Consider the following 25,778-nt stretch of genomic DNA (forward strand, 5'->3'; position numbering starts at 1 on the left):
TATAAAACTAATTGAGCAGAGCCAGAGGCTTTTGGCCACATTTATTTTGGTTTTGTAGGTAAAGGACTAATAGCTGGCCCTCCTTTTCCGACCCAGCCTGTCTGGGTTGGTCACTTCCCCTTCCCCTTTTCCCTTCCTCTAGGTCGTATCCACTGTTCCCGGGCCAGCTAGAGGTGTTAAGGTTCTGAAATATCTTTCTCGCTCAACCTGTGCGGGGGCGCTCTAACCGACTCCTGCCCTTTCGGGGTGATTTCCCCCACCTCACTAATTGTAGGCAAAATTTTGGTCTGATTTGGACCATAAAAAAAATGGAGGGGTAGTCGTTGGCTGGAGCTTCTTGGCCTCACTCCTAAGATGCATGCTTATTCTCGCTTGTAAATAAAATGATTGTGTTTTAATGTAACATCACTACATCCAAAAATCTAACTTAGCCACACATTACCTAATATACGTAGCAAATTACCTACGTTTGCCCCTCAGGTGACAAGAAGATCGCTCAGTGAAGCGAACATGCCCCATACGGCTAGAAGGCAGCCTAGGACCCCTGGTCCTGCCAAGAAAACAGTTTTGGATCACTTCACACAACCAATTAGGAGACCGGAGGATGACTCACATGATGATCTGAGTGACCCAGAGTCAGTTGCGGGGAGGTCCCAATCGGATGCTAATTCACCCTCCAGATCCCAACATTATATCACAGAAGAAACACTAAAAAAAATGTTTGCGCAACAAACACGCTCTATCACAAAGGAAATCCAGAGGAGCCATGCTGAGCTCAAGAAGGATATTGGAGAAATTGGAGACAGAGTAGATTCATTAGAGAGGCGACAAGATGACATCACCACTGACCAAACAAATTTACTTGCATATTCTGAGTCGTTGGCTGACCAATTGAGCCAATTGGAATTCAAATTGGCAGATGTCGAAGACCGTGCCAGACGGAATAATATCAGATTCCGGGGCATCCCAGAAGATGTCTCAACTGCGGATTTACAAACCTATCTCTCTGAACTCTTCAACAACCTACTAGACTCCACCGAGGGTATGACCACCACAATGGAAAGGGCCCATAGAGCCTTACGTCCAAGATCAGTCTCGCAAGACAAACCCAGAGACGTTATTGTTTGCTTCCACAGCTTTCTATTCAAAGATAAGCTCATGCAGGCTGCCTTCCGGAAACCACCAATGGCAGAGAAATTTCAAAATCTCCAGCTTCTCCCAGACCTATCGGCTCACACTCTGCAAAGTCGCAGACTTTACCAACCAGTCACCTCCGAGCTCAGAAAGGCGGGTCATAAATACCGCTGGGGATACCCTGCCAAACTGATTGTCACTAAAGACAACCAAACCCACATTGTCTCATCAATGACTCAAGGTACAACTTTACTTGCACAATGGGGCCCAATACAAGGTAGCACGATAGAACCAGCTCCAGTCAAGGCAAAATTGAGGGCCACAGCGCCTGAATGGCCTCCTGGGGACCAGCTGCCTAAAAGACAGAAACCCCAAACAATGCAAGAGACTCAGGGGTCCCAGGTGGCCCCACCTTGACTATCAAACAATGTAAGGGGATAACGTTGTCCCTTATTCGATCACCCACTTCAATTTTTTTTCCCCCTCCCCCAGCATCTTCAAAATGGGGATCCCTAACAGGAGACAGGTCTATCTAGACCTAAATACGAACATGACTTTACCTTCTGTCACAATTTAATTAAAAACAGGTTGTGGTTAATGTTTACAAACATTTTATTTCTTGTTGATAGCTTTCTAATTGCAGGTCATGTTGCACTGAAATGTCACAATGGGTCACCCTTGCACAGGTTGAGCACATGTACCCCGCTGGGGAGATATTGCTGATGTTGTTACTAAAACTGTTGATGTTACAATTTTCGTTGGCTAATGTTTTATTGATGTTATTTATGTTTACAAGTTGTTTGCTCAGGGCACTTTTTAGGAGATGCTGTTGCACCATAAGTACATACAAGTTACATGCTCCCTCAACTTGACAAAACTATCTAGATGCCCGCACACTATAATCATAAGCGAGATCTATCTTATTTACAAACGGAGTGGGGCCGGTCTCCCCGGCCCATCCTCATATAGCTCCCCCCCCAATAGGTAGCCCACACCAGGGTTCCATCTAGGTGGACTATTCTCAGCACAGCACTTATTGACATAGGACTTATTCTGAATATCTTTCGCAACCATATTACAAGTATCCTTCCCCCCCCCTCTCCTCCCACACCAAAACAATGGCAAACCGTCTTAGACTCCTCACTCATAATGCAAGAGGTCTCAATTCTCCCCACAAACGAAGCCTCTTGACTAGGGAACTGCAATTTCATAATCCCGATGTTGTCTTCATACAAGAAACTCACTGGAAGTTAGACTCCCCACAACGATTTTATTCCCGCTCCTATTGGATACCAGACCACTCCCCTTTTACTAAGAAAGCTAGGGGCACAGCCATACTCCTGCATCGCAAAGTAGCGTACTAACCCATCCAAGCTATTAGAGACCCACAAGCCAGGTACACCATCTTAGTCTGTAAGTTTAACCATGTTCTACACACATTGGTATCTATTTACCTCCCTAATTCTAACCAGCCCGCATGCCTCCGTAGAATTCTACAACTAGTGGACCAATACAGACAAGGACGAGTTATCTTAGCAGGTGACTTTAACATGACCTGGGACCCCTCCTTGGACCGCAAAACTAAAATCCCAGATGCTACCAATCCCCAAGCAAGCAGCATTTCTGCTAAATTCCGGAATGTGATGTCTCTCTACGGATATTTTGACATTTGGAGGTCTTTGCACACTCGTGACAGAGACTATACTCACTACTCACACCCCCACAAGACCTATTCCCGCTTAGACCACATGTTCTGTCAAGCAGAGACTTTGGACTCTGTTACACGGTCAGAAATAGCCGTAAGCTCCTGGTCGGACCATGACTTGATATTAACCGATTTCCTTCCCATGGACAAGCCTTCCTCTCAAACAGGATGGAGACTCCCACGTCATATCCTCACAGACATTGCCTTCAGGGAGGAACTGAGACGTGACTTGACTGAACTACTTAGGCAAAATGACAACGGACAGACCCCAGACGATACCCTGTGGGGCGCCATCAAGGCAATGGCCCTAGGACTGATAATCCGTAAACAGGGCCACATGAGAAAACTGGCTGGCCTAACACTTGCGCAAGCGCATACCAAACTCAGACAACTAGAACTGATCAACAGATCCACTATCTCGACAGCTCTGACAGAACAGATCAGAGGAGTGAGAGATCATATCAACCAACTAGAGTTGAAGCGGACTCAAAATGCTCTCTCTAAGCTAAAACAATTGTTTTACCATAAAGGAAACAAGGCTGATACACTCCTAGCCAATAAACTGAGAAATAAACATAGCGCTACCCGCATCTCACAGATCCTATATGAAAATAGGCTGCCCAAGAAACCGTCTCTGATAGGCGAGAGCTTTGCAGATTTTTATTCTAAACTTTACAACATTGGCAACGAGGTGGGCTTGCACCCGTCCTCTGTAGGTGAAATCAAGCAGTACCTATCTAACCTAAACCTACCTATGCTCACGTCAGAGCAACAGGCTGCGCTTATGTTGCCAATCTCCCTGTCTGAAATCAAGCATATTATTAAGCGCATGAAACCATTTAAGGCTCCTGGGCCAGATGGTTCCCTTCTCAGTTCTATAAGCAATACATCCACGAACTAGCTCCATACCTACTCAGGTTCTTTGGCTTGGCGAGCAACACCGGGTCTTTCAAAGAAGAATTCCTTCAAGCCACCATCGTCACAATACCCAAACCGGACAAAGATCCCTCCCTCTGTTCAAACTACAGACCGATTTCCCTGATCAACATTGATGTTAAGATTTATTCTAAGATTTTGGCCACCCGTAAAATGTTACCAGACCTAATTCATCCCAATCAAGTTGGGTTCATTTATAACAGGGAGGGCCCAGATAACACCAGACGTCTCATTAACATCATGAGTGAGTCAACCAGGATGAAAAAGCCCTTCTCAGTCGTCTCCTTAGATGCTGAGAAGGCTTTTGATCGAGTCCGGTGGGATTACCTGAGGGAAACACTCCAAGCCTTCAACTTCCCCCCAGAGATTTGCGTGGCAATCAAAGCTTTATATTCGGTCCCGACGGCGTTTATCAGAGGTCTGGGATTCCAGACCTCTCCATTCAATATTTCAAATGGCACTAGACAGGGGTGTCCCCTTTCACCCCTGTTGTTCTCTTTGGCGATTGAGCCTCTCGCTGCGAAAATTCGGTCGGACGCGTCTCTGCCAGGAGTTAGACTCTCGGGCACGTTACATAAAATTGCGCTATTTGCGGATGACGTCACCGTTATCACCACAGAACCTGCCAAAGCCATCCCTCGACTACTGGAAATCTTGAGGGTATTTGGTGATCTCTCCTATTATAAACTCAACACAAACAAAACTGAAATTTACTGGTGGGGATATCCACAACCCTACATCTGCGAGCTGCAAGAAAAATACCACTTCAAGTGGTTGACAGAACGGATCACCCATTTGGGAGTTAAGTTGTCTCCTAGTGCCCAACAAATGATAAAAGATAATTACTCCCCCCTGTTAACAGAGCTACGACAGCTGAAAAACAGGTGGGATCACAAGTCCATATCATGGCTGGGGAGAATCGCATCACTCAAAATGTCCTTTCTCCCTAAGTTAACATACTTGTCCCAATGCACCTAACTTCTCCAATACCAGAGTGAATTCACGAAGTTCTTTTGGCAAGGCAAGATCCCCCGAATAGCTCACAAGACTTTGCAACTCTCCGTTCCCTTAGGTGGACTTGCTCCCCCGTCGGTGGTGAAATATTACGAGGGAGCCATGCTGACACATATCTCCCAGTGGGGAGTGCTCCGGTCTCATGACAGGTGGAGAGAGCTCGAGCAGGCATCATTGCCGCCCAACGTCCTTCTCCGGGACGTTATCTGGATCCCACACCATAGTCGTAGGATGCTGTGCATAACTAATCTAATTATCCTGGAGTGCCTCTCAGTTTGGGATAGACTTAGGCATCGCCAACTCATCGCTCCCCATCCCTCCCCCATAAATTCGGTTGCCGGCCTACTCGCGAACCTACCTGATACCTGATACCCACCCAAACACGTGGGCTCGTCTGGGGGTTATTAAAGCCTCAGATTTCTGGTCCACCACAAAACCAGATGAGTTTATAACCTTATCACAGCTAAACCAACAAGAAACCGTCCCCCAGTTCCTCAACTTTGAACTGTGCAGGATCCAGAGTTTCCTAAGAAGCTGAAACTTTCTTCCATCCGCTTCCCGCCCCCTCACTCCATGGGAGTCTACCTGGCAAGGCGGGCGCAAGCTTACCCGACCACTGTCAAGACACTATGCCCTCCTGGATGGCACCTCACCGCCGACTGTGGCTCCTCATCTGTTGAGATGGGACACTCTCCTGGGTACTGACACCCCTATTGAGACGTGGCAACGGGCCATCCAGTTAACTAAGAAGACTCTCCATTGTGTAACAATATTTGAGACATATTACAAGGTACTCTCTCACTGGTACTTTGTCCCAACACGACTGGCTAAGATGTTTCCTGGATCATCTCTCCTGTGCTGGAGAGGCTGCAGTGTACGTGGTAGCTTACTACACATCTGGTGGGAATGCCCCATCATTAAACCATTATGGGAAAGAGGAATTCGTACCCTTTTGGATTATGGCATTAGAGTTTCTGCTGATCCGGCGCTTGCCCTCCTTCATTTAGATTTACACAAACTGCCTAGACACCAGAGTATTTTCGGTGTCTACCTTCTGGCCTCAATCAAGACCAACATAGCTAAGGCTTGGAAAAGGGACGTTCCTCCTAGCTGGCAGGATATTATCCACACAATGGCCTATCTATACACCATGGAAAAGCCAATATACTTTGACCTTAATAAGTCTGATTTGTTTGAGATGGCCTGGGCCGATTGGAAGAATGACCATGACACTTTTTGGCGCCCACAGGCCCTGACGACTGACGCTTAACCTGACAGCTATCAACCTGACCATTCTAGCTAATAAGTATGGTATACAGGCGCCTAGAAACACTGACGATAATTCAGTCTCCCCTCCCCCCCCCCACACATATGAACCCCCCCCTCCCATCCCTCGCCCTTGTTTTTTGCTTTTGTTTTCTTTCTTTACACTCAAAACATACCAGCTAAAGTGCCCTGCTGTATTTTTATTTATTTTCTATTTTTCCAATGTGCGGATCTTTCTGTGACGGGTCCTATGACCCAATAATCCGTTTATTACCATCACTGAAAAAGGGGTCCTGAGAGTCCCCAATCGTTATGTTATATTTTTGCAAAACCTTTAATAAAAACATTTAAAAAAAAAAAAAAAAATAGAGCCATAACTGTTACATTTCCAACAGTATGAAAAACAAACTTTTTTGACTTTGGGATCACATGTTTATGCTTTTTTCTACTTAGCTGGTTTCCTCTGAAGTTGAGAGAATTAAAGAGGATGAACTATACAACGTGCAAAAGACACTGAGACACGTCAGGGAACTTGCTGAACAACTATTCAAAAATGTAAGTATCCCTGCCGGATTGTTCATGTTTGTAATGTTTTGCATTTCTGTTGTTGAAAACAATCCATCTGTTTTTTTGCTATTATAATTTGTTCTCTGACAAATAAAGAATTTATTCTTATGATGATTTACTTGGTAGTACGGAGCATCTCAATCCGTCTTACTAAAGTAAACGCTGATGGGTTTGAGCTGAGCTACGGCAGGTGCACTGCCTATTACAGAGGTCAGAACCGTGCCCTGTTGTCTCTCCCTATAGGGGACAGTACAGTGTATAATTGTACATTCCGGAGACGTAAGAACTGCCATATAGGAGACTGTTGGGGGTATGTAAATATGCAACCACAGGGGGTGAGGAAAATGCCAGTGTAGAGCATATCCAACCCTGCGATTCATACGCACACAGACACTGTGCAGTTAAATACATGTATGGCTGAAAAATAAAAGGTTTACTGTCCCATTAAAGGGAGATAGAAGTGCGAAAAAACAACACACACTAATGCGTTCAAGTATTTTGTTATTGCACTTATGCTTGCACAGAACTGTTTCCTCTGCCCAGGGGAGTTAGTCAGCTCCATATCAGCAATGCTCTTCTGGGACTTAGCTAAACACATCAGATGAGCCAATGACTGTAGGCATACGTGCATAACCACCAATCATCATCTAGCTCCCAGTAGTTATTTGCTGCTCCTTCAACAAATGATACCAAGAGAACAAAGCAAAGTTTGATATTAGAAGTCAAAGTCTCTTAAAATCGAATGCCTCATTTCCCTTTAAACACCCCTTGCTTGCCCCACACTTAAAGGGGCCAAAAAGCAAATACTGTCAAAATGTGGCAAGTTAATTCTAGCAGCTATGTGATTGCTTAGAGCAGAGTACACACCAGATAGCAATTCAGTATTAAGCTGCATATTTACAAATCACTTTAATGCAGCTTTGTGTTCCTTTATGAATATCTTGGAGGTGCTAACTGACTTTCACCTAGATTACGAGTTTTGCGTTAGAATCTGTGTGGTGCTAACGAGCAGTTTTGTCTCAACGCTCACTTACCTGCAGCGCTGGTATTACGAGTTTTCATAAACCCGTCATTAAAAGACAAGAAGTGAGCGTTGAGCAAAATTTTGCTCATTATCGCACTCCAATACTAGCGCTGCTTAAGTCAGCAATGAGCTGGTCGTACGTGCTCGTGCACGATTTCCCCATAAGAATCAACGGGGAGAGCCGGCTGAAAAAAAGTCTAACACCTGCGGCAGATTAGGGGATAATAAATGTAGGTAGGTGGCGTCAATGTTAGGGGCGGCAGATTAGGGGTTAATAATATTTAACTAATGTTTGCGAGGCGGGAGTGTGGCAGTTTTACGGGTTAATATGTTTATTATAGTGGCGTCGACGTTGGGGACGGCAGATTAGGGGTTAATAAGTGTAGTTGGTGGCGACGACATTGGGGGTGGCAGATTAGGGGTTAATAAATATAATGTAGGTGTCGGTAATGTTGGGGGCAGCAGATTAGGGGTTCATAAATATAATGTAAGTGGCGGGAGTGTCCGGAGCGGCAGATTAGGGGTTAATAATTTTATTTTAGTGTTTGCGATGCAGGAGCGCCTCGGTTTAGGGGTTAATAGGTAGTTTATGGGTGTTAGTGTACTTTTTAGCACTTTTGTTATGAGTTTTATGTTACAGCGTTGTACCATAAAACTCTTTAACTACTGACTTTTAAATGCGGTAGGACTCTTGACAGGAGAGGGTGTACCGCTTACTTTTTGGCCTCCCAGGACTCGTAATACCAGCACTATGGAAGTCCCATAGAAAAAAAACTTTACAACGTTTACGTAAGTCGTTTTGCGGTAAGGCCAAAGAAGTGTGCGGTGACCCTAAACCTTCAAGACTCGGAATACCAGCGGGTGTAAAAAAGCAGCGGACCTCTTAACGCTGCTTTTTTACCCTAACGCACAACTCGTAATCTAGCCGTTTGTTTTTATGTTTCACTACTATAATCCACATCACTATAATGTTATTTTCTTGCATCCTGTCGGCAAAAACAGCTAAAGACAGCAGAACAGAATTCATTTTGTTTTTACTAAGCATTTGTCACCAGCATATGTTTGCTAGATATTTGCTGTGTCCCTGAGTTGTATCTTGTGTTATTGAAACAGGTCAGGCTATGGGTGCCCAAATAATTGTTTCCAGTGAGTGTGTTTGTGTGGGGTTTAGTATCCCTTTAAAGTCCATCTAAACAAGGATGTTTTAAAATTTCTACAAAAATGTTTAGTTTGTTTTTAACGTGCTTTTTTTTGTAAATACAAATGCTTGTGAAAGTTTGTCCTCTACCTAAAGCAGTTGTAATTGCCCTGATCAGGCAATGAACTTGTGGATACTTTAGTAGTTGGATGCAGAAGCATTTTCTACTACTTTTAGTTTAAAATTTTACCTCTTGTCATGTAAAAATATTTAATAGCCGCTCTTTGTCTGCATCATACCTTTAAACATTCAGCAAAGAAGATATTCAGTATTTATTTCTTAAGACACGATGAGTCCACGGAATCAGCAATTACTGTTGGGAATATCACTCCTAGCCAGCAGGAGAAGGCAAAGAGCACCACAGCAAAGCTGTTAAGTATCACTTCCATTTTTACAACCCCCAGTCATTCTCGTTGCCTTCAGTGCAAGGAGGAGGTGAAGTTTTGGTGTCTGAAGAAAATTGGATTATCTCACTTCAATCAAGATTTTATTATTTTGAAAGCCTGAGCAGGTTTGCTCTGATCTTTCCTGGGTCTAGCTGTACTCCACGTTAGTCTCTTCAGTAGGGTGGGCCTTGCTGCGTTTTCCTAACATTATGCTGCCCTCATATATAGAAAGCCTGAGTAGATTTACTCTGTTTTTTTCTTTTTTCTACAGGCCTCTGTGAGGAGTGGCAACCTCTCACGCTGGGTAGGCTGTCACCCTGCCGGACAGCTAGATGCAGGTAAGTGCTCTGTCTTCTATATTTTGGAGACTTTCACTTCAGAGAATTAGACTGTAATATTCTGGGACATGTATATATCCTTGGAAATAATATTTATTTCTAATGACATGGTGAGTCCACAGAATCATCAATTACTGTTGGGAATATCACTCCTGGCCAGCAGGAGGAGGCAAAGAGCACCACAGCAAAGCTGATAAAGATCACTTCCCTTCCCACAAACCCCAGTCATTCTCTTTGCCTGCGGTGCAAGGAGGAGGTGAAGTTTGTTGGTGTCTATTTATTTTTCTTCAATCAAATGTTTATTATTTTGAAAGCAGAGTAGGTTTGCTCTGATCTTTCCTATCAAGAAGGGGGTCTAGCCGTACTCCACATTAGCCTCTTCAGTAGGGCAGTGGTGGCTTTAAAGCAGTTAGGAACTTGCTAGGTGGGCCTTGCTGCGTTTTCCTAACATGTTGCTGCCCTGAGTAGGTTTACTATGTCTTTCTTTTCTTTCACAGGTCCTCTAATGCCGGACGTGCTGTCCTCCTGCCGGACAGCTGGATGTGCAGGTAAGTGCCTTTTGTCTTCTGGGGCTAGGAGGCTGGCACTGATGGGGTTAATTTGAAATGATGAAGGCTACCTCTGAGGAAGGATCCTTTGATTAGGGTCCTTTCTTTCATCCAAAATCTCGCTTCTCTGAAGCTGACTGGAGGCTGAACGTATAGTTCTGTCTGCGTGTGGTTTTTCGAATTGGTCATTTTAGACCACGATTCAGGCTCACAAGGATTTTCATAAGATATGGCATAGATATCTTTTGGATGAGAATCCAAGGATTATTCTAGGAGTAGAGTTAGGATTCATTGACTTTTGTCCTTTCTCCCGAATGGTCTGCAGAACGGTTTTTCGTCAGCAAGTATCCTGAGGGGTCAGTTGCTGCATTGTCTATTTTGCTATATAAGCGCCTAGCGGTCTTCTAGTTGCACAACCTTTTGGTCAGGCCCTGGTCAGTTTCAGGCCTGTGTTTACGTTGGTTACTCCCTTGGAGTCTTAACTTGGTTTTTAAGCCTTGCAGCGGCTCTGTTGTAGCCAAGGCATTCCGTAGATATATAAGTGTTATCTTGGAAGATTTTGCTTTTGCTTCTGCTCGGAGAGTATTGGAATTCTCAACTTTGCCGTGTGTTTCCTTTATCTTATCTTACAGGTTGATAAGGTGGTGTTTTGCACTAAGTAAGTTTTCCTTCCTAAGTTTTTTCAGACAGGAATTTTATTCAGGAAATTGTGTTCCTTCTCTGTGTCCTAGTTCTTCTCATAAGGAATGATTTTTACATAACCTTGCCGGTGTGCGGGTTTTTAAAGTCTATCTACCAGGTATGAAGGATTTCGTCAGTCTTCTGCATTGTTGGTTTGCCTTTATAGTAAACGTAAAGGTCAGAAAGCTTCTGACACTTTTTCTTATCTCTGGTTGAGTAGAATTTTTTGTATGGCATATGAGACTGCCGGACTGCAGCCTCCTGAAAAAAGCACAGCTCATTCCTCTAGGGCTGTTTCTTCTTCTTGGACTTTCAAGAATGAGGCCTCTGTGGAACAGTTTTGCAAGGCTGTGACTTTGTCTTCCTTGTTCGTTTTTTCTATCCTCTTTTAAATTGATACTTTTGCCTCAGCTGAAGCTTCCTTTGGGAGAAAGGTTCTTCAAGCAGTGGTGCCTTCTGTTTAGGTTACCTGTCTCGTCCCTCCCTAATCATATTGGTTCCCAACAGTAATTGATGATTCTGTGGACTCACTGTGTCATTAGAATGAAAACAAAATTTATAGAGAGGGTGAAAGAGGCGCAAACACAGATCTAAGGGCTCCATGTACTAAGAGGCGGGCGGACAGCTTCTTAACTCGCGAAGCTGTCCGCCCGCCTCTGCTACACACGGGCAGCGGATCTATTGATCCGCTTGCCCGTATGTATCATTACACACTCAGCGGAGTGTGTAATGCCCGCCCCTTCAGTCGCGCGACCAATCACGCGACTGAAGGGGCTGTCAATCACCGAGACCGAGCGAGCTCTCGGTGATTTTGCTTCGCCACCTAAGAGGTGGCGTAGGGTGTAGGAAGCAGCGGTCTAATGACCGCTGCTTCTTACATTGCGGGAAGCAGGCTCGCATATGCGAACCTGCCCCGCAAAGGCTCCGGAGCAGCTTTCGCTGCTTCGTACATGGAGCCCTAAGTGTAGATTTAAAAAAAAACTAAATGAGCCCCATATGCTTTAGACAGGCTACTCACAGGATAGTAGATAAAAATAAGCACATAGATAAAGTTGAATCCTCATGCACAGTCCAATGAAGAAACGATTTCTGTGGCTGTAAACTTTTTATTCAGACAAGCACTATCTTTGTATTTATAAGCAAGCCGGCTACAGCAGGTGGAACCTAAGCAATGGGAACACACCTTGCCTGGTCGTAGGGCAATGCAGTTTAAATACAGGCCAGTGATGTATAAAACATATAAAACCCCCCTTAGCTATACTGATGCTAGCAACACACTGCCAGCAAACAGAGCTTCACAGGGAATAAATTAAAATATTTAAAATTTGACGCACGTTTCGTTCGTTGAACATAGGAACTTTTTCAAGAGTAAAATGTATGCTTACCTGATAAATTTCTTTCTTTCTTGACACAGTGAGTCCACGTGCCACCCTGTTTTTCAGACAGTTTTTGTTATATAAACCCCAGGCACCTCTGCACTTTGTGTTATTTCCTTTCTCTCCTTTCCTTCGGTCGAATGACTAGGGTTTGTGGGAAGGGAAGTGATATTTATTAGCTTTGCTGTTGTGCTCTTTGCCTCCTCCTGCTGGCCAGGAGTGATATCCCCAACAGTAATTGATGATTCAGTGGACTCACCTAGTCAAGAGGGAAATACATTTATCATGTAAGCATAAATTTTGTTTTTAGGCAGGATGCAGGCACTGATAACCAGGAGACTAGGGGTTAATACTTTATAGAGTATTCCCTGATTATGGATTTATTTTGGCTCTTTAGGGGTTAATGGCAACTTATGATTTCTGGGTGAATCAAATGCAGGGTGGACTTGTTTGCTTTATGTTTTCCTAAGAAACCTGTTACTTTGTGAAAAGGATATTCTTAATCCTGTTACGGAGTCAGAGACTTGATGCTATCTCTGAGGGATTAAAATCTTTGTGGAGAGCGCGCTCTTTTAAATGCAATGAGCTGCACAATTTTGGGTTTCATGAGTAGGGTCTACTTTTGAAAATGTATTTATTTTTGACTTGCGCTCTTCAGCGCTCTGTGTTCTGAATGTTGGTGACTCTTCGAATGACAAAATGAGGCGCGAGGTAAGTATGCTGCGTGCTAAATTTCTGTCGCCACTTGTGGCAGATCCTTGAGAGTAAGTCCGGCCTTTTTCCTTTTTGTTGTGACGGGGAAGCACCATTTTCGGCTCTCTTTCTGAGCCGGTGTTATGTCGAGAACTCCAATTATTTGAAAATTCCAATCCAACGTCACTTCCGGTAAGTCTTCTATCTTAATATCTGTTTTGCCTCTGTCTGAGGGGCGCACCGCCGATCCTCTGGCATACAACCCAAGTAAACCTTGGGGAATGAGGCTTGCAAGGGGGGCTTCGCCCCCATTGAACCCCCCAGGCGGAGGCAAACTAGATAGTGTATATAGGCAATTACAGTGCCCATCTGATTGGTTGTGACTCCTGTCACTCACTGGATACGGACCAATCAGATGTATGGATTCACCGGAAGTGACGTCAGATTGGAGTTTTGGATGTATTGGAGTTTTCGATAGAACACCGGTCGTTGGCCACGTCCCCTTTGTCTCCATTAGAACGTAGCGAGGTGTTGGCAGTGCGCCTCCTCTGGGGGAATATGCTAGAGGCTCATAGCGGTGCTATGTTCATTCTATCGGACAGGAATAAGAGTCAAAGTAAATTATCCCTGTCGTTGTTGCTATGACCCTAAACTCATAGCCCACAGTTTCTACAAGTCATGCAGCTCTTGTAATTGTTAATTTGCACTCTTCAGAAAGAGCTGTATTATATAAATTGCCACTGTCATTTTGCATTACTTTTAATTTAATTTAACCTCCAGTCTATAGTTTTACCAGCCTATGAGGGGTTAAATCTGTTTTTCTCTTAGCATCCTATGTGATCTTAAGTTTGTTGTTTTTCATGTTTTAATTGCAACAGAATCCTGTTCCTATGTATTTAGGATGATGTCTCTTGAGTTTTAGGAGATACAATATACAGGTGTCACTCATACCTTTCCTGACAGATATATATATATATATATATATATATATATATATATATATACAGGTGTCACTCATACCTTTCCTGACAGATATATATATATATATATATATTAACAGGACATGGGTGTCTGTGGTTTTTCTAATGCCTGGTTTGCTCTGTGGCACAAATTTGATAAATTGTTAATCTCTGCGCCCTGTGTCTCTTAGGGTGATGCTGTTCAAGCAATGCCACAGCTTTCTCATTAAGCGTCCCAAGCTTCATTGTCGTCGCATGCAGTGCCCTGTGGTTCCTCTCAATCTCCTGGGGGAGTGTATTTGCCTACAGATTTTGCAGCTCAGGTATCCTCTGTGGTATCTGTGGCTTTATCTGTTTTTTCCTTACCTACAGGGAAAATGCAAGAGGACATTAATGTTTTCAGATAGTAAGGTTTCTGCTTTTGCTACTCAGATCGCTCTCTCCCGGGTGAGGAGGATTCGCTGGTAGTTTCTGAGGGTAAAATCTCAGATGCGGACAGTATAATTCCTTTGTCTGATGCTGAAGTGGTATCCTTCAAATGTATGCTTACACACCTTGTGTACTGTTAAAGGAGGTTTTAGCTACTTGGATGACATCGATAAGCCTGTTATTGTCAATCCTTGGAAGTTAGGTACACTTTAACATTCTATGATGTTCCTTCTTATGAGGAAGTGTTTATAGACATGCTGTGGATATTTTTACAAGAATAGGTTTAAGCTAGGGATACCTTTCTCCCTGTCTCCTGTCTGTGTAGGAATTTTTCCTGTCACTGACTCCATTTAGATGTTATGTGCCCTAGTAGACTTTGCTACTATGGCACAGAGTACTTCAATCTCTATGAGGTACAGCTGCTCCTTTACGGATCCAATGGATAAGAAGCTGGAGGTTTAATTATTGTTTTAGACCAATTCCTTGTCTTATTAGACTTGCTGTGATAGCCCACGGGCATTGTGGCTGAGATCTTGGTCAGCGGAGAAGCCTACTTGTGACTTAGTGATACAGCCTAAGCTTTATAGTTCTGCAGTTGCAGATTCATTACTTAATGTTTCCTCCAAATCCACTCTTCTGGCGTTTCCTTTCAAAGGATGTTTGGACTTGGCCTGGCAGACTCATCCTATGACTTTACGAAAAGAGGATATTCTACCACTCGCCAAGAGAGTAAAACTAAAGGAAAGTTTTTCTTTTTCCTCTTTATGCAATCCAAATAATTTTAGTTCAATTGCAGATTTCTCCTTCTGGAGTATATACAATCTAGGAGTGATAGTTCCAGTCCCAGTTTGGGAAAGGGATCTATGTATTTACCTCAAGTTGCTCAGGTTCTGCCCTTCAAAGTATTATCCATTCTCCTTTGGTTCAAAAAGGGCCTGTTTATAACAATACACATCCTTCAGGTCTATGTTCATTGTTCTCTTGAGATTTTCTCAAGTTTCTGAGTTTTGTCATCCTAGAAAGACTTAACTCTTGGGATATTGCAGTGCTTTTCTGGACTTTATATGGTTCATGTGTCATCCTTCATTTGAGCAAACTCTCTTTGCCAGAGATCTTATCCAAATAAACTTTCCCATGGATGGGAAATAAATCTGGAGAAGGGTTCCCTTGTTCTGTCTACGAGGGTGATTCATTTGGGGACCATAATAGATTCTCTATCTAGGAGAAGATTTCTAACTGAGGTCAGATAATCAAGGATTTATTCCTTTTCCTCTCTCTGAAAGACAATTTGGGAGAGTTGTTAACACACTGGTCTTTAATTCTACTGGCCAACCAACAGCAAGCTCTAGTGGTAAGGTAGATAGCTTAACCATCTTGCAACCAGAAGGTTGGGAGTTTGGATTTAGCTGCAGTTGATTTTTCCTTCACTTTTCAAGTTACTCTATGTATGGAGGAAATTGGTCTGATGATTACCATAGACATTATTCCCTTTGTTATTCTCCATAAAATGGAAGACATCCGGATCTGTCGCAAAGGATAGATCTAGATTAGTCGACGAGAGACTCTCTCCCGTAGTGGTTTTTCAGGAGTATCTGTCTTAGGGCGCGTGCGTCTGGAGTCTTTCCTGGGTGATGTGACCACGGACGCCAGCCTGCTGGGCTGGGAAGCAGTCTGGGACTTGTTTAAGACACAGGGTTTAGGGAATCGGAAGTGTCTGCTCTCCTCTTTCTCATCTTGGAGGTGAGAGTGATTTTTAATGCTCTGATGACTTGGCTTCAGTAGTCCTTAGCTTGGTTCCAGTCGGACAATATCTCCTCAATGGTTACATCAACCACCAGGGAGGAACTCGGAGTTCATAGCCATGTAGGAGGTGACTTGGATTGTTCAGTGGGCAGAAGCCCACAATGGTTGTCTATCTGTTCCAGGTGTGGACAACCGGAAAGCGGATTTTATGAGCTGACAGACTTTTCATCCCGGGGAGTGGGAGCTCCATCCGGAGGTGTTCTCCAGTCTGACCCTCAAATGGGGGGTGCCAGAGCTGGATTTGAGGGTGTCTCGACGGAATGCCAAGGTCCTGAGGTATGGTTCAAGGTCAAGGGATCCACATGTGGATCTGATAGATACTCTGGCAGTCCCTTGAAATTTCAGGTTGACATACCTGTTTCCTCCGTTGCTCTCCTTCCACAAATTATTGCTCGTATCAAGCAGGAGAGAGCGTTGTGGTTTTCCAGATGATTTTAAAGGATCAACTTTAATTTGTTCGTAATGTTTGTCTTAAGTCTTTTACCCTGTACATAAAAAAAATAATAATTTTGGCAGCTAAATATTTTATTACTTCCTGAAGATCATAAGAGGCATTCCATCTTAATCCTTTTACTATGTATAGTAGTATTAATATATTAACGTATATAGTGCTGCAGCATAGCTACATTCCTGTATACAAAGTCAACATTTTAATAATATGTTCTTGAAAAATAAGTGTTCAAATATGTAAAGTATCATACAAAATATTTGTAAAGGAAGACTAATAGGGAAAAGCTAAATGTCTTTACAGGTGAGCCATAGTGTATCTTGCAGTATAAGGCTTTACTAATGTCTGTAACATGTGACACATAGTGTATCTTCATGCATATAACGCTTTACTAATGTCAGTAACATGTGACACATAGTGTATCTTCATGCAGTATAAGGCTTTACTAATGTCAGTAACATGTAACACACAGTGTATCTTCATACAGTATAAGGCTTTACATTAGCATACATACTACTGACATTAGTCAGTAGTATGTGACACATAGTGTATCTTCATGCTGTATAAGGCTTTACTTTACCTGACACATTGCCCTGTGGCACACTTTACCTGGCACATTCCCCTGTATCACGCTTTACCTGGCACATTCACCTGTGGCACACTATACCTGGCACATTCCCCTGTATCACACTTTACCTGGCACATTCCCCTGTAGCACACTTTACCTGGCACATTGCCCTGTGGCACACTTTACCTGGTACATTCCCCTGTATCACACTTTACCTGGTACATTCCCCTGTATCACACTTTACCTGGCACATTGCCCTGTGGCACACTTTACCTGGCACATTGCCCTGTATCACACTTTACCTGGCACATTCCCCTGTGGAACACTTTACCTGGCACATTCCCCTGTGGCACACTATACCTGGCACATTCCCCTGTATCACACTTTACCTGGCACATTCCCCTGTAGCACACTATACCTGGCACATTGCCCTGTGGCACACTTTACCTGGCACATTCCCCTGTATCACACTTTACCTGGCACATTCCCCTGTGGCACACTGTACCTGGCACATTGCTCTGTGTCACACTTTACCTGGCACATTCCCCTGTGGCACACTTTACCTGGCACATTGCCCTGTGGCACACTATACCTGGCACATTCCCTTGCATCACACTTTACCTGGCACATTCCCTTGTATCACACTTTGCCTGGCACATTCCCCTGTGGCACACTTTACCTGGCACATTCCCTTGTATCACACTTTGCCTGGCACATTGCCCTGTGGCACACTTTACCTGGCTCATTTCCAAGTAGCACACTATACCTGGCACATTCCCCTGTGGCACACTTTACCTGGCATATTCCCCTGTGGCACACTTTATCTGGCACATTCCCCTGTGGCACACTTTATCTGGCACATTTCCAAGTAGCACGCTTTACCTAGCACTTTTCTCTGTGGCACACTTAGCCTGACACATTTCACTGTGGCACACTTTACCTGGCACCGTTTCTTGTGGCACACTAAACCTTGCACGTTTCCAAGTAGCACACTTTACCTGGCACATACCCCTGTTGCACACTTTACCTGGCACATTTCCCCTGTAGCACACTTTACCTGGCACATTCCCCTGTTGCACACTTTACATGGCACATTTCCCCTGTAGCACACTTTACCTGGTACATTCCCCTGTGGTACACTTTACCTGGCACATTTCCAAGTGGCACACTTTATCTGGCACATTCCCCATGTGGCACACTTTACCTGGCACATTTCCAAGTGGCACACTTTACCTGGCACATTCCCCTGTTGCACTCTTTACATGGCACATTCCCCTGTGGCACACTTTACATGGCACATTTCCCCTGTAGCACACTTTACCTGGTACATTTCCCTGTGGTACACTTTACCTGGCACATTTCCAAGTGGCACACTTTATCTGGCACATTCCCCATGTGGCACACTTTACCTGGCACATTTCCAAGTGGCACTCTTTACATGGCACATTCCCCTGTTGCACTCTTTACATGGCACATTCCCCTGTATCACACTTTACCTGTCACATTCCCCTGTGGCACACTTTACCTGGCACATTCCGCTGTATCATACTTTACCTGGCACATTCCCCTGTATCATACTTTACCTGGCACATTCCCCTGTATCATACTTTACCTGGCACATTCCCCTGTTGCACTCTTTACATGGCACATTCCCCTGTGGCACACTTTACATAGCACATTTCCAAGTAGCACACTTTACCTGGCACATTCCCCTGTGGCACACTTTACCTGGCACATTCCCCTGTGGCACACTGTATCTGGCACATTCCCCTGTATCACACTTTACCTGTCACATTCCCCTGTGGCACACTTTACCTGGCACATTCCCCTGTATCATACTTTACCTGGCACATTCCCCTGTGGCACACTTTACCTGGCACATTCCCCTGTATCACACTTTACCTGGCACATTCCCCTGTGGCACACTGTATGTGGCACATTCCCCTGTATCACACTTTACCTGGCACATTCCCCTGTGGCACACTGTATCTGGCACATTCCCCTGTATCACACTTTACCTGTCACATTCCCCTGTGGCACACTTTACCTGGCACATTCCCCTCTATCATACTTTACCTGGCACATTCCCCTGTATCACACTTTACCTGGCACATTTTCCTGTGGAACACTTTACCTGGCACATTCCCCTGTATCACACTTTACCTGGCACATTCCCCTGTGGCACACTTTACCTGGCACATTCCCCTGTGGAACACTTTACCTGGCACATTCCCCTGTGGCACACTTTACCTGGCACATTCCCCTGTGGCACACTTTACCTGGCACATTCCCCTGTGGCACACTTTACCTGGCACATTCCCCTGTATCATACTTTACCTGGCACATTCCCCTGTATCACACTTTACCTGGCACATTTCCCTGTGGAACACTTTACCTGGCACATTCCCCTATCGCACTTTACCTGTCACATTCCCCTGTGGCACACTTTACCTGGCACATTCCCCTATCGCACTTTACCTGTCACATTCCCCTGTGGCACACTTTACCTGGCACATTCCCCTGTGGCACACTTCACCTGGCACATTTCCCTGTGGCACACTTTACCTGGCACATTTCCCTGTGGCACACTTTACCTGGCACATTTCCCTGTGGCACACTTTACCTGGCACATTTCCCTGTGGCACACTTAATATTTGCATGTTTTAGCTCCAGTGCTCAGATGCTCATAATCTTAGAGTGGAGTAAGCAGATGACCTTCTCAGACACAGAAATACTGAATTTGGCCTTTTAGGGGGTATTTGAGGGTAGATTTCTGAAAAACAGATTTCAGTGATATGCTTAAATGGCCATGATACCCAAATGTTGAAACACTTGAAAGTGATGCAGCATAGCTGTAAAAAGCTGACTAGAAAATATCACCTGAACATCTCTTTGTAAAAAATAAAGATATTTTACCTCAAAAGTTCCTCAGTAGCCACATCCCATTGTAAAGGACTTCTAAGCAGCAAATCAGTGTGTCTGTCCCAGAACAGCTAAGGGAGAGAGCTTTCGTGCCCACTCATCTTATTTCCCTATTCAGTTTAAGGAAGTTTACTATGAAATATCATGAGAGTTAAGTCAAATCTCATGAGATCACAGTAAAAGAGTTCATGACCTCAGCACTGTTGATGCTTATTGGCTGCAGTTCATTTCTTCATTTTAATTTTTTTTACCTGCAGCTGGGAGCAGCTGAAATATAACTTTTTACACAGCAGGTGAGCTGAGGAGATTGTGAGGTAAAATATCTTCCTTTTTTACATAGAGATGCTGAGGTGATATTTTCCTGTCAGCTTTTTAGTTATACTGCATCAGTTTCAAGTGATTTAGCATATGAGTATTATGTCCCTTTAACTATTACCGTAGCTGCATCATGTCTAAAATTAATGAAAGCACAAGCTCTGTGGAGTACAGCATCATAGTCTTTATAATACACATTTATGGTTGATAATTTAGTGTGTGCACACAGTACATGGATTATATTCTTTATAATACACATTTATCTGTTTGATAATTTAGTGTGTGCACACAATACATGCACACAATTTACCTTGCACATTTCCAAGTAGCACACTTTACCTGGTACATTCCCCTGTGGCACACTTTACCTGGCACATTCCCCTGTGCCACACTTTACCTGGCACATTCCCCTGTGGCACACTTTACCTGGCACATTCCCCTGTGGCACACTTTACCTGGCACATTTCCAAGTGGCACACTTTACCTGGCACATTTCCAAGTGGCACACTTTACCTGGCACATTCCCCTGTGTCACACTGTATCTGGCACATTCCCCTGTGGCACACTTTACCTGGGACATTTCTCTGTGACACACTTTACCTGGCACATTTCCCTGTGGCACACTTTACCTGGCACATTTCCCTGTGGCACACTTTACCTGACACATTTCCCTGTGGCTCACTGTACCTGGTACATTTCCCTGTGGCACACTGTACTTGGCACATTCCCCTATTGCACACTTTACCTGGCACATTCCCCTGTGGCACACTGTACCTGGCGCATTCCCCTATTGCACACTTAACCTGGCCCATTTTCCTGTTGCACACTTTACCTCGCACATTCCCCTGTCGCACACTTTACCTGGCACATTTCCAAGTGGCACACTTTACCTGGCACATTCCCCTGTGGCACACTATACCTGGCACATTTCCAAGTGGCAATCTTTACCTGGCACATTCCCCTGTGGCACACTTTACCTGGCACATTTCCAAGTGGCAAACTTTACCTGGCACATTCCCCTGTGGCACACTTTACCTGGCACATTTCCCTGTGGCACACTTTACCTGGCACATTCCCCTGTGGCTCACTTTACCTGGCACATTCCCCTGTGGCACACTTTACCTGGCACATTTCCAAGTGGCACACTTTACCTGGCACATTTCCAAGTGGCACAATTTACCTGGCACATTCCCCTGTGGCACACTGTATCTGGCACATTCCCCTGTGGCACACTTTACCTGACACATTTCCAAGTGGCACACTTTACCTGGCACATTTCCAAGTGGCACACTTTACCTGGGACATTTCTCTGTGACACACTTTACCTGGCACATTTCAATGTGGCTCACTGTACCTGGTACATTTCCCTGTGGCACACTTTACTTGGCACATTCCCCTATTGCACACTTTACCTGGCACATTCCCCTGTTGCACACTTTACCTGGCACATTCCCCTGTGGCACACTGTACCTGGCACATTTCCCTGTTGCACACTTTACCTCGCACATTTCCCTGTTGCACACTTTACCTCGCACATTTCCCTGTTGCACACTTTACCTCGCACATTCCCCTGTGGCACACTTTACCTGGCACATTTCCAAGTGGCACACTTTACCTGGCACATTCCCCTGTGGCACACTTTACCTGGCACATTTCCCTGTGGCACACTTTACCTGGCACATTCCCCTGTGGCACACTTTACCTGGCACATTTCCAAGTGGTCAACTTTACCTGAAACATTTCCAAGTGGTCAACTTTACCTGGCACATTTCTCTGTGGCTCACTGTACCTGGCACATTTCCCTGTGGCACACTTTACTTGGCACATTCCCGTGTTGCACATTTTACCTGGCACATTCTCCTGTGGCACACTTAACCTGACACATTTTGCTGTGGCACACTTTACCTGGCACATTTCTATGTAGCACACTTAACCTGGCACATTTCCAAGTGGCAAACTTTACCTGGCACATTCCCCTGTGGCACACTTTACCTGGCACATTCCCCTGTGGCACACTTTACCTGGCACATTCCCCTGTGGCACACTTTACCTGGCACATTTCCCTGTGGCACATTTTACCTGGCACATTCCCCTGTGGCTCACTTTACCTGGCACATTCCCCTGTGGCACACTTTACCTGGCACATTTCCAAGTGGCACACTTTACCTGGCACATTTCCAAGTGGCACACTTTACCTGGCACATTCCCCTGTGGCACACTGTATCTGGCACATTCCCCTGTGGCACACTTTACCTGACACATTTCCAAGTGGCACACTTTACCTGGCACATTTACAAGTGGCACACTTTACCTGGGACATTTCTCTGTGACACACTTTACCTGGCACATTTCCCTGTGGCTCACTGTACCTGGTACATTTCCCTGTGGCACACTTTACCTGGCACATTCCCCTGTGGCACACTGTACCTGGCGCATTCCCCTATTGCACACTTAACCTGGCACATTTCCCTGTTGCACACTTTACCTCGCACATTCCCATGTGGCACACTTTACCTGGCACATTTCCAAGTGGCACACTTTACCTGGCACATTCCCCTGTGGCACACTTTACCTGGCACATTCCCCTGTGGCACACTTTACCTGGCACATTCCCCTGTGGCACACTTTACCTGGCACATTTCCAAGTGGCAAACTTTACCTGACACATTCCCCTGTGGCACACTTTACCTGGCACATTTCCCTGTGGCACACTTTACCTGGCACATTTCCCTGTGGCACACTTTACCTGGCACATTCCCCTGTGGCACACTTTACCTGGCACATTTCCAAGTGGCCAACTTTACCTGGCACATTTCCAAGTGGTCAACTTTACCTGAAACATTTCCAAGTGGTCAACTTTACCTGGCACATTTCTCTGTGGCTCACTGTACCTGGCACATTTCCCTGTGGCACACTTTACCTGGCACATTCCCGTGTTGCACATTTTACCTGGCACATTCTCCTGTGGCACACTTTACCTGACACATTTCGCTGTGGCACACTTTACCTGGCACATTTCTATGTAGCACACTTAACCTGGCACATTTCCCTGTGGCACACTTTACCTGGCACATTCCCCTGGGGCTCACTGTACCTGGCACATTTCCCTGTGGCACACTGTACCTGGCACATTTCCCTGTGGTACACTTTACCTGGCACATTTCCAAGTGGCACACTTTACCTGGCACATTCCCCTGTGGCACACTTTACCTGGCACATTTTCAAGTGGCCAACTTTACCTGGCACATTTCCAAGTGGTCAACTTTACCTGGCACATTTCTCTGTGGCACACTGTACCTGGCACATTTCCCTGTGGCACACTTTACCTGGCACATTCCCCTGTGGCACACTTTACCTGGCACATTCCCCTGTTGTACACTCTACCTGGCACATTCCCCTGTTGCACACTCTACCTGGCACATTCCCCTGTATCACACTTTACCTGGCACATTCCCCTGTGGCACACTTTACCTTCCACATTCCCCTATGGCTCACTGTACCTGGCACATTTCCCTGTGGCTCACTGTAACTGGCACATTTCCCTGGCACACTGTACCTGGCACATTTCCCTGGCACACTGTACCTGGCACATTTCCCTGGCACACTGTACCTGGCACATTTCCCTGTGGCACACTTTACCTGGCACATTCCCCTGTATCACACTTTATCTGGCATATTTCCCTGTGGCACACTGTACCTGGCACATTCCCCTGTGGCTCACTGTACCTGGCACATTTCCCTGTGGCACACTTTATATTTGCATTTTTTAGCTTTAGCGCTCAGATGCTTGTAACAGACCTTTATCCAAAGATTTTAATCTTAGAGTGGAGTAAGCAGATGACCTTCTCAGACACAGAAATACTCAATTTGGCCTTTTAGGGGGTATTTGAGGGTAGATTTCTGAAAACAGATTTCAGTGATATGCTTAAAGGGCCATGATACCCAAATGTTGAAACACTTGAAAGTGATGCAGCATAGCTGTAAAAAGCTGACTAGAAAATATCACCTGAGCATCTCTATGTAAAAAAGAAAGATATTTTACCTCAAAAGTTCCTCAGTAGCCACTGCAGTTCATTTCTTCATTTTTTTATTATATTTTTACCTGCAGCTGGGAGCAGCTGAATTATAACTTTTTACACAGAACTTACTCTGCTGAGCTGAGGAAATTGTGAGGTTAAATATCTTCTTTTTTTACATAGAGATGCTCAGGTGATATTTTCCTGTCAGTTCTTTAGTTATACTGCATCAGTTTCAAGTGATTTAGCATATGAGTATTATGTCCCTTTAACTATTACCTTAGCTGCATCATGTCTAAAATTAATGAAAGCACAAGCTCTGTGGAGTACAGCATCATAGTCTTTATAATACACATTTATGGTTGATAATTTAGTGTGTGCACACAGTACATGCATTATAGTCTTTATAATACACATTTATCTGTTTGATAATTTAGTGTGTGCACACAGTACAGCATTATAGTCTTTATAATACACATTTATCTGTTTGATAATTTAGTGTGTGCACACAGTACAGCATTATAGTCTTTATAATACACATTTATGGTTGATAATTTAGTGTGTGCACACAGTACAGCATTATAGTCTTTATAATACACATTTATGGTTGATAATTTAGTGTGTGCACACAGTACATGCATTATAGTCTTTATAATACACATTTATGGTTGATAATTTAGTGTGTGCACACAGTACAGCATTATATTCTTTATAATACACATTTATCTGTTTGATAATTTAGTGTGTGCACACAGTACAGCATTATATTCTTTATAATACACATTTATCTGTTTGATAATTTAGTGTGTGCACACAGTACAGCATTATATTCTTTATAATACACATTTATCTGTTTGATAATTTAGTGTGTGCACACAGTACATGCATTATATTCTTTATAATACACATTTATCTGTTTGATAATTTAGTGTGTGCACACAGTACAGCATTATATTCTTTATAATACACATTTATCTGTTTGATAATTTAGTGTGTGCACACAGTACAGCATTATAGTCTTTATAATACACATTTATCTGTTTGATAATTTAGTGTGTGCACACAGTACAGCATTATAGTCTTTATAATACACATTTATCTCTTTGATAATTTAGTGTGTGCACACAGTACAGTATTATATTCTTTATAATACACATTTATCTGTTTGATAATTTAGTGTGTGCACACAATACAGCATTATATTCTTTATAATACACATTTATCTGTTTAATAATTTAGTGTGTGCACACAGTACAGCATTATATTCTTTATAATACACATTTATCTGTTTGATAATTTAGTGTGTGCACACAGTACATGCATTATAGTCTTTATAATACACATTTATGGTTGATAATTTAGTGTATGCACACAGTACATGCATTATATTCTTTATAATACACATTTATGGTTGATAATTTAGTGTGTGCACACAATACAGCATTATAGTCT

The 25,778-nt window shown here is 44.0% G+C and overlaps 1 protein-coding gene across 1 annotated transcript in view; it reads left to right on the top strand.

The window, feature by feature from the left end:
- SBF2 (SET binding factor 2) overlaps positions 1–25,778 on the top strand; it is a 1,344,181-nt gene that overhangs the window by 666,770 nt on the left and 651,633 nt on the right. The window contains exon 13 of the mRNA XM_053720592.1: positions 6,509–6,610. Within this exon, the coding sequence (XP_053576567.1) occupies positions 6,509–6,610 (102 nt within the window). The remainder of the gene's footprint in view (positions 1–6,508; positions 6,611–25,778) is intronic.

Source organism: Bombina bombina, chromosome 7 (assembly GCF_027579735.1).
Source record: "Bombina bombina isolate aBomBom1 chromosome 7, aBomBom1.pri, whole genome shotgun sequence".
In the NCBI taxonomy this organism is placed as follows: Eukaryota; Metazoa; Chordata; class Amphibia; order Anura; family Bombinatoridae; genus Bombina; species Bombina bombina.